Source organism: Orbicella franksi, chromosome 13 (assembly GCF_964199315.1).
Source record: "Orbicella franksi chromosome 13, jaOrbFran1.1, whole genome shotgun sequence".
Lineage (NCBI taxonomy): Eukaryota > Metazoa > Cnidaria > Anthozoa > Scleractinia > Merulinidae > Orbicella > Orbicella franksi.
In genome coordinates this window covers 16,739,797-16,756,335 of record NC_138157.1, presented here as the reverse complement: position 1 = coordinate 16,756,335, position 16,539 = coordinate 16,739,797, and the positions used below count along the sequence as shown (strand labels likewise).

Here is a 16,539-nt window from a genome sequence, read left to right as displayed (position 1 = left end):
ACATTCACACAGGTATTTGTCTTTATTGAAGTTCTGATCACGAGGAAAATCAAACTCTTCTCACTGAGAAAATCGCTTGAAATTGATTCACGCAAGCTCTTGGCTTCATTCCAGTTCTGATACATTATTACAAAATGGAACTACTTCTGACTGGGAAAAAGGCTTGCAATTGACGGCTGGGAAAGTTTTTTGCTTGGATTTCCCTTTCTTCCCTTGTGTTTCCTCTTCTTCTGGGAGGTTGGGCAGGGGCTTGCTGCAGCCGTTCCACTCAATTGCAATTGCGTGCGAGGACCTTGGGTGATGAACAATTCGTTTTCGTCGTCACTGCTGTTTGTTCGTGCCAGCGGAGATGGCGAAGATTCTTTTGGAGTTTCTCCTGACGATTCACCGAGTTCTGCGATAATCGGTAATGTCTGGAAAAGACTAGTTACAAGATATCTGTGTTCTTTCCTCAAAAGACCTTCCGCGCAACACCACCGCCTACGTTCCTCCAAGGCAAAGTCGCACTTTAGAGTGCCCAAGTTGAGATGGTGGTTCTTCATTTTGTCCTGGAGCACTTCTCGGTGTGCTTCCATCGCAGCTCTTCTCCCTCGATCTACCACTGAGGCAAGGGTCATGGTACACTGGTACAGTTCTCTCTCGGTTGTTTGCAGCCACGCTGCTTTGAATGCTTCACTCGCCCTTTGTCTCTTGGTCAACAGTTCTTCTCTACGGCTCTGCTCTCTTGCTGCCTCTAAGTCTTGTTGGATTGGCGTGGGTAATGGGTCTGATGTTTCTCTAGGGAGTAATGCCGCATGCGCCTTTGTCACGCCTCTGGAAACTAGGTTCTCCTGCCTGTCTTGGTAAGTCTTCTCCTTATACTGACGCAGTTTCTCGACTTCTTTAAGTCGTACTTCCAGCAGACGAGATACTTGACGGTGACGGAGTGACCCTTCCGAACAATTCTCCACCGCTTTCCTTAAGGCAATGATGGTTTGGTCCTGACTTGAATCGGAACCATCTTGACTCGCTTCTACCACATTGATCTGCGAGCTTTCTTCCACATTTGGGCAGTCACTCTCGTCTAACACTTCGTCTAAGCACAGCGTGCGAAGCTCTTCCTTTTCTTGCTCCTCTAAACCACCATCCTTTACATCCTCGTCACTTGGGTCCTCTTCAGCAGGTTGACTAGCCATCTGTGCCGCCCAGAGTACGCAATCCATGGGATGCTGTTTCAACCATTTAGCTGCATTTTTGTCTGGATGGGGCAAACTTTTAAAATGATAGGTCATCAGACGCCTGTCCATTGCTGGCTGATCGGCAGGACCAAAGTTGAGTCTGCGCTGGGAAGTGATGACCATTGGGCACCGGTTGATGAAAGGCTTGGCGGTCTGGTATTTGACATCGTGGGCCGAGTAGCCTCCTTGTGTCAACGTTTTCCAGTCGTCTATATCAAGCGTCGACTCAGTGGCCTCGTCTATGAAAATTACTTCCGTGAATGGCGATATCATCGACTTGTTAAATGCGCGCTGTTTCGTTACGGTCGCCACATTTCCGTGGTGCACAAGACCGAGGATGGGGAAAAACAGACTGGTTTTGCCACTATTGGCGTCACCCACCAGGCATGGGACTTTATCTTTGTGCCTTTTCTTGCTGTAATAAAGCAACCGGACAAAATCTTCACAGAAGCTGGAAATCTCCTCTGGCTGGAGGCTGTTTTCAAGGATCTCGCGAAAGTACTTCGGATCTGGTGGTTTGGACACATCGTAGGGACAGAACGCTCTGGGAGAAATTTTCCCCACTTGCTCTTTGGAAATGGCATCATCGATGAAAGACCTGTTCTTTATTGACCAGCAAGTCCCGTTGCTCACTTCAATTAGGTCGTAATTGATTGTGAGGGGCCGAAACAATTCACAATATGGGTCAGCTAAGAGATTGATGACGTTCTTCATTTGCCGAATGAGCCTTGACTTGAAAAATTCGTTTGTGGCGAGGGAGTTAATAAAGACCTTGGCCTCGCACTTGTACGAGTAGGTGTATTTCGCCCGAATCTCTTTCTTGTAGACGTTTCCTCGATAACTCGCGTAGTTCAGCTTTTCCATACCAATGGCAATGTCATTTACTAAGATGGTAAACTTGTCGGACAATCTCTTTCCTTCATTCGATTCCAGATTGCTTGATGTTTGCGCTGTCGTCATGTCGGAAGTGAAGCCAAACGTGTCTATCTGGAGCTTTGCTTCAATCAGATGCTCGATCACGATTGCCAAAGACGTTTGAAACTTTGAGTTGATAAGGGTAATTCGCACAACATTTTCGTTACCACAGGCGTCTAATTCTTGGGTGTAAAGGTCATCGCCCATCAGGTTTCTTGCTTCTTCTTCATAGCTCCGTTGAAATGATGAGCTTATGAGGTCTTGCATGTATTGGTTTTTATGGTCTTTAAGAACTTTGTACAATTCCTTTATAGCTGGCGACTCCTTTCCGTCTTGAAACTGAACCTGGAAGACACAAAACAAATATTTTTTTAACTGTCGCAGTTTAAGTAGAAATAATACCTCTGTGAGAAATGATCTAGTAAAGAAGAGCTCAATGAATGTTGGTTTTTTTTTTTTTTTCTGCAGTCGCTCGATCGATAACATGACGACACTCTTCGATGCAGAAAACCCTTGTAAGGAAATATTAAGCGTGAATGAATGCTGACCTGTTGTGTGGTAACCTCCACTCCACAATTTAGAAATGCTTTGTGGACGGATATTGGGCTGGCAGGAGCGCCGTTTCGCGTAGTTAAAGCCACCCAATACGAAACAGCGGGACAAAGGGACTTGTTAACACTTGCCAAACTTCCATCTAGCCATTGTTCGCTTGTGGCGCTTGGAATCTGGCTGGACTGGTCATCATCCTCACTTTCACTGCTTTCTTCGGCCGTTTCCTCAATAATGCTGGCTTTCTTCTTTTCTTGTGTGGAAATTGCACTAAAGAAGAACGCAATATTGGGTATACCTAGAATAAAGAAAAAAAACATGCATGCGTCAACGGTTGAAAATGTGCCGTAAATTGTGCTTCCAAAACAATCCTCGAGCAGATACTAACCTGAAATTGCACGGTCACAGGCATCGCGCTTCTTGCATATCGAGCTCCACGCCTTCGGCAATGCTTTTTCTTTTACGTTGCAAACACATTTGGCGCTTATAATACTGCACTTTCCACTGATTACTGGCGTCAGATAACAGAGTGCAGCGCTCTTGATAGCCTCGCTGTTGAGCTGTCTGCAAGGTTTTTTTGCTCGAAGCATTCTTCTCTGTCCATCAACAGTTGTTCCTGAAATGACTGCAGTGATCCTGTTTCTTATATATAAGATTAATTGTGCGAACTTATCATGAATACATCTGACAGAATAAAGCCACACCTTTACAAGTTTTCGATGGATTTGTTTTCTCTATTTTCGTGACTAAAAATGGACGTTTTAGCTGATAAAATTATGCATAAAAAGTGTTCAAAGGTGTATTTTTATTGAATCCGCAAAGAAAGAAACTTAACACTCGGTTTTAGTGCAATCAGAAGCATTTCATACGCCAACAATAGATCAGTCTTTTCCACGACAAAGCTTTTCACTGATTCCCTGCGGAGGCTAAACCTTGACCTTTTGGCGAACACATTAGTCCGTACCGCGTAATCAAGCAACCAGATAGCATTTTTAACGTATTAAATCAACGGCTTTCTTTACGGCAAAAATACTCCAGATATATATTACTTTTCCTTTTTATCTTCATTCAAAGCGTTTCTGCACCACAGGGTTTCCGATTTTTCGAATGCAACTAGTGTAGAAATCTAAAGGATGTTTTAAAGCATTTCCACATCTTAAATTCGATAAATATGTCAATTCTCTATGTAAACCGGAAAATCCGTCTTTTCCATCTCCAAAAAGAGAATAGATTGATGCCTGGGAAATTGCAGTATGGAGTGACTGCTCATAAAATCAGTATGCAAGACATTTAGATTTGATGGTGGAAAGGACGGATTTTCCGGATTTCCCGGAGAACTGACTTACAGTAATAAGGGGAAGTAATATAATACTTCTCTTTTTTACTGTAAGTATACTTACAGTAAAAAAAGGAAGTATTATATTACTTCCCTTAATTACTGTAAGTCAGTTCTCCGGGAAATCCGGAAAATCCGTGTTTTCCAACTTCAGAAAGCAGAGCAGATTAATGCTTGGCAACTTACAGTATGAATTGACTGTTCATGAAATCATTAATGCAAGACACTTACATTTGACAGTGGAAACCACGGATTTTCCGGATATCCCGGGAAACTGACTTACAGTAATACTTCCCTTTTTACTGTAAGTATACTTACAGATATAAAGAGTAGTATTATATTACTTCCCTTAATTACTGTAAGTCAGTTCTCCGGGAAATCCGGGAAATCCGTCTTTTCCGACTTCAAAAAATAAAAGAGTTGATTGATGCTTGGGAACTTGCAAGATAACTTCTAATAGTAATCTTTTTTGATTGATGGCGGAAAAGATGGATTTCTCGGAATGACGGAAATCAAAGTGAACCTTTCAAGTTTACATTAAGAGGAACATTCGGGCTTCTTTTTTGCGTTCCCTTAACACAGATGGCGAAGCACAAAGTAATGCTCTTAAAAATGGGTTGCAAGTTAAATTTATTTCAGAAACTGTTAAAATCTCATGTTTACCTTCTCCTTAGATAGACAACAGGGTTGAAGTCAGAATCAAATGGCTGATTGCCAAGATGAAGATCAAACTTTGTAAGGGAACAACAGTTTTGGGAAACGATCATCATCATCATCATCATAATAATAATAATAATAATTATCATAATTATCATAATAATAATAACAATAATAATTATCATGATAATGATAATGATAATAATAATGATAATAATAATAAAGGCAAGTTGTTACAACCAAAGGATCGAAAAGAAAACTACTGGATAAGGACTAATTGCAAAAGTATACAACAGAACTGGTTACGTAATGAAAGAATACAAATTACATAATCAAGTGTTACGGAATAAATATACTTCTAAACAAGCTATTCCTTTGGGACGTAATTAAGCACTGCATGACAATCTTTAGGAGAATCGTGCATTTTTATGGCGCATTCCAGCTATACTTTGGCTCTTCTTGGAATTGACTGCGGACGTCTTCTAAGAAGTGCATCACTTGAATTTAATAAAAGATAAAAATTACCATTACCTAGATAAACGCGATACAAATCAGAATTAATATTATGATTGATATCGTTTGACCAATCATATTGCTGTCATTTGATTGGTCGGTGAGACTATAAAACGTTACCTGCTGCTGAACTAAGCAGTAGCACAGGCCATGATCACTGGCGCAGCAGGCTAGCGAAAGGTGGAACAGAAGTATTGGGTAAGGTACAAGATTGTGTTTATATCACTTAATTCGGCTCTGTGTGTTCGGACCTCAAATACTGCGTACTCGCAAACAGGACTACTATACAAATCATACGTCGTGATCGTTAAATTACAAGAGATTGCCGCAACGGTATTAAATCCACGTTTTCCTTTATTTAATTAAACGGCACTCAAGTACCAAGCTTCGGATTACCAAGCATGAAGCTTGAATTCCAAAGATTTTGAGGTAGTTTTGGCAGAATGATCGACCGTCACAGAGGCTATAACAATCTAGTACAGCTATGCAAGCTCGCCTGCAAAAACGCTAAGCGTAAAATCGATTTCACAAAGTGGTCAATTGTTTTTCATGGGTGTGCCTCAATCATGTTCGCGTGATAACATTGCATGCAACCAGCTACACCTTTTAACTAACACAGAACGAAAAACTACTACAGTGTGCTAGTCCGATCTAGCCAAATTCAATCAAAGACGTCGAAGTTAAAAAGATGTCATGACAAAGAATATGGAACAAACTAACGAAATGACAAACAAAATTAATCTGCGAAGATTATAACGCGTGCTTTTTTTCGAGGGCGAGTATTTGAACAAGTTGGATCCATATTATACTCGAAATATCACTCCATCGATAAATATTGTTTCCAGCGTCAACCTCTTATCTTCAAAGAACTTTTGATCGACATGCCTAAAGAGCCTTTACCTGCAAAGCAAGATAATCAATGGGGCCATTGATTTTTGCACGGGCTTACTTTATTAATTGGCACGTTTATCTGGTTTGAGAATAATATCACACTAATCATACAGGAGAGAAGTGAAACAAAATGAACAAAGACATATTCTCAGGAGGAGGAAGGGAGGAAGGGAATACAGAACAACTCCATTTGCTTATCATTGTTACGAGACCCCTTCAGTAACGTACGATGTTTTTGGTAGACAGCGTGCGCAGCTTAGCTTATAAGGAATGTTTGTTAGTGTCTGGATATGACTTCTGGATAATGCTATTTTCTCAGGACATAAATAAAAAACTCGAAAAGCCAACTGCACTATTCAGTCGCAAATAACAATGGGATGATGACACAAAGCAATTCTGCAGAACTAACCTAAACCAAAGGAAACCAAACCAAGCCAACCAACCCAAACCAAACTAAACTGAACTTAACTTAAAGTGAACAGAACCTAACTTGAAACTGAAATAAACTTGAACAATATCATTTGAACGAGTAATTATATCGAAAATTAAAATTGAACTGTTGCCACAGCAACGTCATGAATCGATGACTTAACAAATGGTAAACGCCATAACGTGCACTATTGAGTTATGGATGTACGCGGGAGGTTGCTAAGCACGAAAGAAATCTAAGAGTCGCACGAGGCGATAGCCGAGTGCGACTCTAGCTTCTTGAGTTCTTAGCAAACCTCCCAAGTGCATCCATAACTCAATAGTGCACGCTATGGCGTTTACCATTTGTTTTATAACATAACATTGAGACATTGGAACAACAGAAGTCCTTTTATTGAGCTACATCATAAAAAAATGTTCGTGTAGTCTTACATGACAAGAGAAAACAAGCGCGCGAAAATTCATTCATGACAACCGACTGCACACCAGTAACTCGATAAAGTTTCATCTTCAGACAACTGTGAAGACAGTTTCGCATTTCTGGCAGATGGACGTCGGCCATTACTTTGGAAACAATGTCTGTCAAAAGATTTGCTTTGTAAACATTAACACACAAGTCAGCAGCGTACGCCCATGGGCAAATAGTAGACGCTAAATTAACCAATCAGAGCGCGCGCTTTGCTTTAGTCATGTTATAAAAGCAGTTATCGCATAGAACTACTGTCTCGGAGAGATATTTGAACAGCGACAGCCCTCTCTCGCCTCACTTTGTAGGCGCCAAGGTTTAAATGTCTGACGCAGGAGCCCGTGACATCCTTTCTTACGATGACTACTCTCATCTCGTTTGAAAACGTTAGAAAAGTTTCGTCCGAGAAAATATACAATTTGCTTCATAATCGTGATTCCAAAATAAAATAAAATGATGGAGCAAAAGATAATGTTTGCCTTTGCTTTAAAAAATCAACAGTTTAGTTTTACGTTTTTTAGCTGGGAAAGCCTCTTAATTTCAAATTATCGTAAAAGCCATTAACACGTTTATCCAGGTTTGTATACACAAGTAGCATGTTCTCAAAGTTGTAGAACACAATTTCTGACAGCTAATTTGCTCAACTCATGATAACATATTGTATCCATTAAGTGCAAGGCTGTATTGATTACTCAGGTTCTAATCAAGCTTCTGAGTGTATTTATGCAGTACATGTTTTAGCAATAACTGAGAAATTAAATCAGCTGCTCATGAGTTTGTTTAGGAACAGTCTTCGGGAATTCTTTATCTTTTTTTCAATAAACAAACGTGATCTTTATACCTGTTGGATGTTGTGTTGCTTGCCAGCCTGCGTAGCAAGCTTTCCTGTACAAAGAGCTTTTCCGCATTCTGACCGCGTGTAAAGAGCGAGAGGAAAAATTCGGCGAAACAAGGGGTGGTGGGGCGAGGGAGGGAACGCTTGCCCGCAAACCCCTTGATTTTGAAAAACCCGTTCGCCCACGAACTGGGCTCCTGATTGGTGCGGCTGAATTCATTCTGGACAAGGATCCCAGCTTCAACATTTCACGCAAGGTCATTTTAGCAGTCAGGAGACTCATTGTTTCCATCTCTTTGCTTCTGGGCGGAAATGGCGTCAACACATTTTTCAGACTCTCTTACTGTTACACAAGTGGCTGAAAAATATATGATGAAATGAGATGCAGTTTTCTAATGTCTATACACATCGTTAAAATAAGGGAATTCATGAAGCAGACCAACACTCGTCGCTAAATTAAAGTAGAAATTTGAAGGCGTTTAGGATGCGACTAGGTGACCCTAACATGATGTTTTATTAAACATTTTATGGAATTATACGGACTCTTGTGGAGGCGCGGTGGCCTCATGGTTGGTGGGCTCGTCTCCGGATCGAGCGCTCCGGGTTTGAGCCCTGGCCGGGGACACTATGTTTTGTTCTTGGGCAAGACACGTAACTCTTACAGTGCCTCTCGCCACCCAGGAGTATAAATGGGTCCCGGCGAATTGCCGCGGAAACCTAACAAATTGCGGGGGAGAGACCTGCGATGGACCAGCATCCCGTCCAGGGGGAGTAGAAATACACCTAACCGCTTCATGATACAGAAACCGGGATAAGCCCCGGCAGCTACGAGCCAGTCAGCTCCAAGGCTTCACTTTCTTTTATACGGACTCTCCATCGGCATTAAGACGTGTTATTTCTTTTTTTCGTTTCGAAAACTGTGGTGTTGTCACAAAATGGGAAAAGGAAAAAGTATTTCAATGTTTGGTTTTCTTGTATTGAAAACCTTACTCGTAAAAAGTAGTTACGTACGTTGTCTCTCACGCTAAGCTATTCTAGAAGACACTCCGCAATGGAGTATATTTAACAATTATTCCACGAGCGAGCGTTGGATATGAGATGGTTAGATAGCGAAGGAGGCGCGTAGCGTCGAGTTGGCCATAATCATCTCATATCGAAGAAGCATGAGTGGAATGATTCTAATTCAACAAACGCCCCCAGAATAAAATAAAAATTGCAACGTCCCCAAAAAATCCCACCTTAGCTTACCACATTTGTAGAGCATAATATAATGGCTCATTACCCATGATGGCAGAGCCAATGAAAACTCTCGAATTGCATTCCAATGACCCAGTTTTTAATAAAAGAGAATATTCAAGAAAATGTGTAACTGTATTACTCTTTTAACTAAAAGAGTAGTTTTTACATTTATTGCCTTGAATTTGAGCAAACTTCGTTCCATATCTTATCTTAGTCCAAAATACTAGCAATGATTTCGGTGATAGCGTGTTTTTCTGGTCGGCTACGTTGTGTCTAGAAAAACCTTCGCTGTTTCTAGCCATTCGACTAATGACTAATGAGTCAGCAAAAGATAAATCACCTCCCAGGTCCTCCACGACAGTGATATATACATAAAAAGCCTTTGATTTGGGGCTTAGAAGATATAATTGATTGCGTGAAAGTATAAACTTAAATGTGAAAATAGTAGTTTCAAGTAGATTTCATTCTGGGCGCTGCTACATGATCTGTCCTCCAAAGTCTTCTTTGTTCTCATTTTAGGAGGTGTAAATAAACTCTAGAGTGATGACTACGTCTTAAATTATACTGAGGCGGGAATAAAATATTTATTTTAAAGGCGCAAATAACCTAAATGTAAGAAATATTATTTTATATTCGATACGGTAGCGAACAGGGGACCGGTGTCACTCCCACAGCAAAGTAGTGATGTGGACTATTGCAGCCAGAAATAAAAATTTTTGAAATACAAAACGACATATTTAAGCAGCCTTTTGCGTGTGGTCGGAATTTACTGTAAATTCAAGAGTCTGATCATTTCGTGTCATCCAGTTCTGAATTCATAATAATAAATTAATAATTTATTTCTTATCGATATTTCTTTACAATAAGAAGTTCAATTCAGAGTATGTTTTCTCAATTTGGAGCCAATACGAACTGATCTTTTTTCCAAAACACATTCTAAAACAGTTAGTTGCTTTTAAGACCACATAATGGCCTGCAAATAATTAACTGGACCTCTCACCCCGATCATCGCTCCCGGCCGGTTTGACTGTTAAGCAACCTAGCTCTTTCACAAACGTTACAATCTAGTTTGAATTTTGACAATTACCTTTGTACCCATGGATGGAAAGAACAATTCATTATCTGTTACTAAGGGTGTAAAACGGACGTACATGTATGGTGTATGGGTTAGCACGAGCAATACTTTAAAATATGCGAAATTTTTGGCTGTCTCAGACTAGATTCTTTGTTTTTTGCAATATGATTATCGCTTTTCTGGCCCGGGCTGACTATTCTTAGTTTTCTACCGACATAAGGCTGAAAATAGCCTTGAGAAATATTCTTAGTTTATAGGAATATAAAGTAGAATGACTATGCCACCATAACGTCAGATTATCTGTCCTACATAGCTATCATGACTTTGATGGCGTAGAAGTCATTTGCCAGACTGCAGGCAATAAAGCTTAATACGACTCACATAACTACTCGTAGAAATGCTATTAGCACCGAAACTACGGCTCGTGCTTTTTCTGTTATTTTTCTGGTTTTGTCGTTTAGAGAATGGAAGAATTGATACGGCTTAGTAAAAAACATATAACTGTATTGCATTTACAAATGTTCAAAACACAAACTAATATTCTTTTCACAATCTCAGCCACGGGTTTATTCTTAAAATATTCTAACAATTTCGCAAATAGCAGCCCCAATATTCTTATAAAATGTTTTTTTTTTTCATTGAAGAAGAGTGTAATCACACTCACCTGATTTGAGAACGGAAATATAATATTCAATTAAACATCGTTATTTCAAACTCACCACCTTCTCGAACTCGAGTCATTTTCCCTTCGTTATACTTTTCAGGCATTTATTCTCCTACCAACTCGAACCACCGCTATCTCGAGCTTTTTTGCGTTCCTTCCGAGAGCTCGAAATAGCGGGGTTTCAACCGTATTGTGGACAGTTTGTACTTAATAGATTTTGTACATGATCCAGAGACTTTCCTAATGGTCAGCAATTTTAAGGTAACAGCTCACTAGTGGAGAAAAAGGGAATGAATGCATGACCATTTCATGGATAAGCTGTTTCCTTGTTCCAATGACAATGCCACCCAACACTGAGTTCTCAGCGCCCATCTTAAGTATCGCCTACTGATGCAAGTATGTCATCTATAAGATAGTCTTCCACTTAATACTAACTGGAAATTCCATTATAAGTGTCACCGAAAAAACTTAATATATCTTAAGATTTACGAATTACTGCATGATAAATTAATATTTCTGAATTCCGAATACTGTTACCCTGATAGCTCAGATCACTCTTCGAATGCTACTGGATCTCAAATAAAGTTTACTTTCTACAGGTACGTGGTAGGGAAATTAGATATAAGGCTCAAAAGGCTCTTAAAAGTGTCAAATATTCGCTGGTAATCTAAACGTTGTAGAGAGCCCGAGTTGAGTTCTTACACTATACGCCTTCGATGACAGATTTCTATATCGTAGTAATGACATCAAAGAAACTGATCGGAAAATGCTGCTGTATAGATAAAATATTTGGTGAAGAATTTTACAACAGTGGAAATATTTTTGGAAAATTTAGCTAATTAAATTCAGAAATCATGATGGTTATCTAGATAAGGAAATACCCGAAAAAGTCGGGTATTGAACTGTGTCCATGTCAAGCTGTATTTTCTTTCAGTTTAATGTATCTGAAGCATTGCAGCCTGTCATGTACCCATTAGCCCCTGACCGCAATCTGTTTAAAGAATCCAATTCACTGGTCGCAAAAGCCAAAAGGGATATATTTAACAAATTGACGTTCGTTTCTCATGCGTTTTTCCTGTTATTGACCTGAATTTCGTCACAACATTATCAGTGAAGCTGTGAGTCCACGAGGCGATAGCCGAGTGGAACCGCAGGGCTAGACTCTAGAATAACGGAGTTTTTTTAAGGTGCATCTAGAATTAGTTCTTCTGAATTGTATAAAAACAATGATCACCGCATCGCCGATTCTACAACGAAGTCTTACTAGAGAACAAGAAGACTACTCTAGAGGGATAACAAAAGATTCATTGTCGAACGGGTAAAGGTAAACTTTACCACGTTATTATCTATTCGAAATCTGGTGTTTTATTCTTGACGATGAATCACCACTTTGCTACAAATTTCTTTATACCTGTACATACCAGGGTTAAAACTGATGCAGAACTGAGCTTTCCCTGTAGGCGGAAAGAACTTTAGCTCAGCGCTTTGGCAACAAAAGAATTACGCGAATCAAACTCTGATCGTTTTGGATTGGGCAGCAGCTCTCGCACGGTTTCACACGAATGGCTCGATACCCTTTGACAGAACTGCAGAACACACAACAGAAACAATTAATACCACTAGCGCCAAAGCTATAACAGCTGCTACATTATGACGACAAGAAGAATTGCAAGCTTTCTTGAGCTGCTACATTTCGTGTTCTTTTTTTTTTTTTTTTTTTCCTTTTTCACTACAAGAATAATAGGTTTCTTTAAGTCTCGTTATATAAATGCTTTTTTATGAAAGAAGGAATTATTGCGGTGATATCACTGTATGATACCACAGTTCTGACTCACGACAGGTCAACTCAACTCACTACGAAAACACAAGATTTCTTAAAGACTAGTTATATAAACACAGCCTTTTTTCTAAGTCATCATTTAAAGCCATTATTAAGCTTTAAAAGGTATAAAGATAGGCGCGGTGTTCTCAGAGTATTAAATCAAGACCTACTGACAGTTTATGTGCTCAAGTCAATACAATATGTTGAGTTTCCATTAAGGACAAGGTTCTTTTTTGATTACTCAGGTAGTGTCAACAACCGTTGGATCTAAACAGTGCAGTTGCTTGGTTGTTTTTGGCAGAATCGCTGTTATATGCCACAGGTGACACGCGATAAGAATAAATGGTTTCGTAGAGTCTCGTTTTATAAATACAGCCTGTTTTGTTTAACTCCTCGTTAAAAGCAATTATTAAAATTAAACAGGTTCGATATACACAGGCGCCATGTTCTCAGAGTTTTTAACTTAGATCAAGACTTGTCGACAGTTAATTTGCTAAGATCAAGACGACATGTTTGAGTTCCATTAAAGACAGCGCTCTTTAGTTTACTCATATGTGATTACCATTGAATCTGTTTCGTTATTTTTGAAAGACGTAATCATAACTGTCGTGATATGAATGTATGACTATACCATATTTCTGACTCACGATAAGATTAAAAGGTTTTGTTAAGTCCCGTTTTATAACCACAGTCCCTTTTAACTCACACGTTTAAAGCTAATATTAAGGTTATATACGCAGGGTCACATTCTCGAAGTTGCTGATAGTATATTTGCTCAGGTCAGTACACATATGTTTGAATCTCCATTAAAGGCAAGGCATTTAAATTGAGCTCTTAACGTAAATATTAAGTCTATGATTTGTTGAAATGATACCTCAAATGATTAATTAAACACAGTTAGGGCTGGTGAGAAAACAATTTGAGTGAATTTTCGTGTGACGCGATCACTATAAATTGATGTGTGGCGTAATACTGCATCATAACACTCTCCTGGGTGTGAAGGAGCAAAGCGAATCATTTTCACATCTTACTTCCAAATACGAGGTACGCGAGTGAGTATGTGCTCTAAACATATAGCATCTAACATTTATGAAAGCGTTAAAATATACGAGCTTTCAATAAGCTCTTTCCGAGTCTCTTTTTACCTCTGTTTTTGGAAACGAGTTTGATTGCAAGAAAATCAACGTTCAAGGAACACCTATCATGATTTCATTATGAAAGGTTGTACACCACGACTCATTTTGAAACAGAGGTAAGAGCAACTCAGAAATGACTTATTGGTTTAAAATTATTTTCTTCTCTTTTTTTTTGTGGAAAGATTCGATACCGTTGGAATCTGTCGAGCGAAATACGAGGTAAAAGCTATTTGAACTCAGCTGTTCTGTGATATAGAAACTCCACTTCCATTGCGTATTAAGTAATTTTTAGTTCTAATTAGATCGTTGTGGAAGAAACAGGTGTTTCTTCAAATTCCTAAGTGCTACCCTGTAATGCTATAATTATAAATGTTAAGATATAGATGTGAACATGAAACTGACTAAAAAATACCGAACACTTTCTGCTGAAGAATTAACAGCCTTAAAGGAGTGAATTATGATCCACAGAAACCATAGTTAATAGGGGGGAATGATAATGAAGCCCGGGAACAAACAAAGATGCCAAGATTTATGCTAGCTAAATGGTTCACGAGTTACGTAATCAAAACAATTCTATTGGCTAGTTCCTCCGCGGTCAGTAGTGAGCAACTATTGTGTTTTGTGCACGGTCAAAGCCAAAAAGAAAACAAAAACATACAACAAAGAACTTTGTCGAGCTTCATAACCATTCCCCTCTATTAACTTTGACAGAAACCCGAGTCCATTTCATCCTTTCAAATTAGTGCTTCTTTCGCTTCCAACACCATTTCAGCTAATGTTTTATTAATTTGTTCGAATCCTTGTTTTTTTTTTAGATAAAAAGGAACACCTAAGTTTATAAAATCGCTCTAACATAATGTAACTGTGCACATGTTAACTCGACGGTTTCTTTTCGCAGAGAAAAAAATGAAGTTTGTGGCTGTTTTTATCACTTTGTTCTTGGTTGGTTACACTGTAAGTACACTATACAAAGAAGTGATTACATCTTGGGAAACATTCCTTTTAAGTTTGCACCACAGAATTAGTTCACATGGCCTTGCTAAGATTACAGCAAACTCAGACAGACTCTCTCATAAGCTTGTGTTTTGCTAGACCAATCAGTGTCCCATGCCAAGCATTATTTTAGTCAGTGTTGCGCGTATACCATGCATATATCAAACAAAAAAACAGTAAGAACTGTAAGAAGTAATACGCAAGCTGAAGTACTACACAACATCTTCTATCTGAAAGGTGGTCCCCCAGGATAACATAGGCTGTTCAGTATCTATTCAAGAGAGGGCATTCTCACTTGGTAATCTTGAGTATCATCAGGGTTACCACAAGTATAGGTTAGTGGGTAAAATTTGAGGGGCTTCATCTAGATTATCTTGTAATCATTACATGCAATTATGAACGAAATATTTCTAACTATTCAATTTTTTTTTTTCTTTATCAGCACTCTTACAAGCTACCTACTAGCTGTAAGCAGATAAAGCAGAAGAACAGCCGAGCAACGAGCGGTCTTTACAAAATTAAACCTGTGCGTTCCCTTTCACCCTTGACTGTGTACTGTGAGATGGCAATAAGCGGCGGTGGCTTCACGTTTCTCCCTAGGGACTTCACGCGCAAGACAGATGCCAATTTAATCATCAATGCTCTTTTTACCGAACGAAGAAACGTCCTTCTGAAACTGCAGCAGTTTGGGGGGCACAAAGAGTCCTACACATTGATCAAGCCATTACATGCCTACAAGCAATACAACTTTGGTGTCCGGGTGAACAGCTACACGGGCTACACGCCGCCAGTGAACAGGTTCATGCATGATTACATCCTCTTGGGGATCATCCCAAAACATGTTGCGGCACAACGCAACATCCAGGGTTTCACCTCCAATGGTCACTCCGTGCAGTTTAAGAACTGTGACGGCAACCCAAACAGCCTGTTCGCCTTCCTGCCAAATCACCGCCACCAAACCCCAAGCTCTTATCACGCCAGTAACCCGGTGTATGAACGACAAGGAGTAGCCGTTGATTGGCGCAAAACAGCATCGCCCATTCACCATCCTGTCCGCGTCATGTCCAACGAGTTCTTTTTCCTGACCGAATTGCATTTTGGGGGATGTGGCACTTACACGAGCAGTGACCGCTGGAAGGACTACCAAGCCACTGCTATTGGGCTTCGTTAAAACCTGTCAGTCGGTGAAAATTCAGAAATAAGCCATAAAATGTAAGGGGATTAAGGTTACTTGAGGTTTTTAAATACATGTAAGGGGCATTGTTAAGTCTTGCGCTTATTTCAAAGCCATGCATGGAAAAATAAACAGCTTGGGAATAAAATGGAACTTAAAGTATTTTCCATCGTAGCGTTATTGTTTCATGACACCTGACTTCTGCTTTTCCCCTGTTGTACGCCTTTAATCTTTAATCTTTAATCTTTAATCATTATTTATACACGGTAAAAACATCAGGTAAAAAAAATTACATAATAATGACTAAAAACCCAAATCCTAACATTATATTAACTTACATTAATATGCCACTTAAGAAAAATCCTGGTTTCCATGAATGCCGTGTTTAAAAATTATGGTAGAGAAGGCGTTTAAATTTGAGTGCTTCTAGAATAGATATAACAGGACTAACAGTTGAGATGTGAATTAGAGTGCGACTACTCGAAACGGGCAATTTATAGCTAGAAGAAAACGTAAACTGAGAACGGTAGGTTGGTAGCTTCTCGTAGCGGCAAGTAACGGACTGTTTGACGTGAAAACAAAAACACTATAGACTCCTTTATGTTACATACACTCTTTGAGATTCGAT

General features: G+C 39.5%; 2 protein-coding genes across 2 annotated transcripts; one reads left to right on the top strand and one right to left on the bottom strand.

Moving 5' to 3' along the window:
- Positions 1-140: 140 nt before the first annotated feature.
- On the bottom strand, positions 141-3,736 carry LOC145466203 (uncharacterized). The gene is made up of 2 exons (XM_081449944.1): positions 2,681-3,736; positions 141-2,477 (listed from the first exon to the last, which is right to left on the bottom strand). The coding sequence occupies exons 1-2, from the start codon at positions 2,999-3,001 to the stop codon at positions 141-143; spliced, it is 2,658 nt and encodes an 885-aa protein (XP_081306070.1). The 5' UTR covers positions 3,002-3,736.
- A 9,829-nt stretch (positions 3,737-13,565) lies between these two features.
- On the top strand, positions 13,566-16,004 carry LOC145466478 (uncharacterized). The gene is made up of 4 exons (XM_081450202.1): positions 13,566-13,652; positions 13,927-13,963; positions 14,643-14,698; positions 15,180-16,004. The coding sequence occupies exons 1-4, from the start codon at positions 13,566-13,568 to the stop codon at positions 15,906-15,908; spliced, it is 909 nt and encodes a 302-aa protein (XP_081306328.1). The 3' UTR covers positions 15,909-16,004.
- The last annotated feature ends 535 nt before the right edge of the window (positions 16,005-16,539 follow it).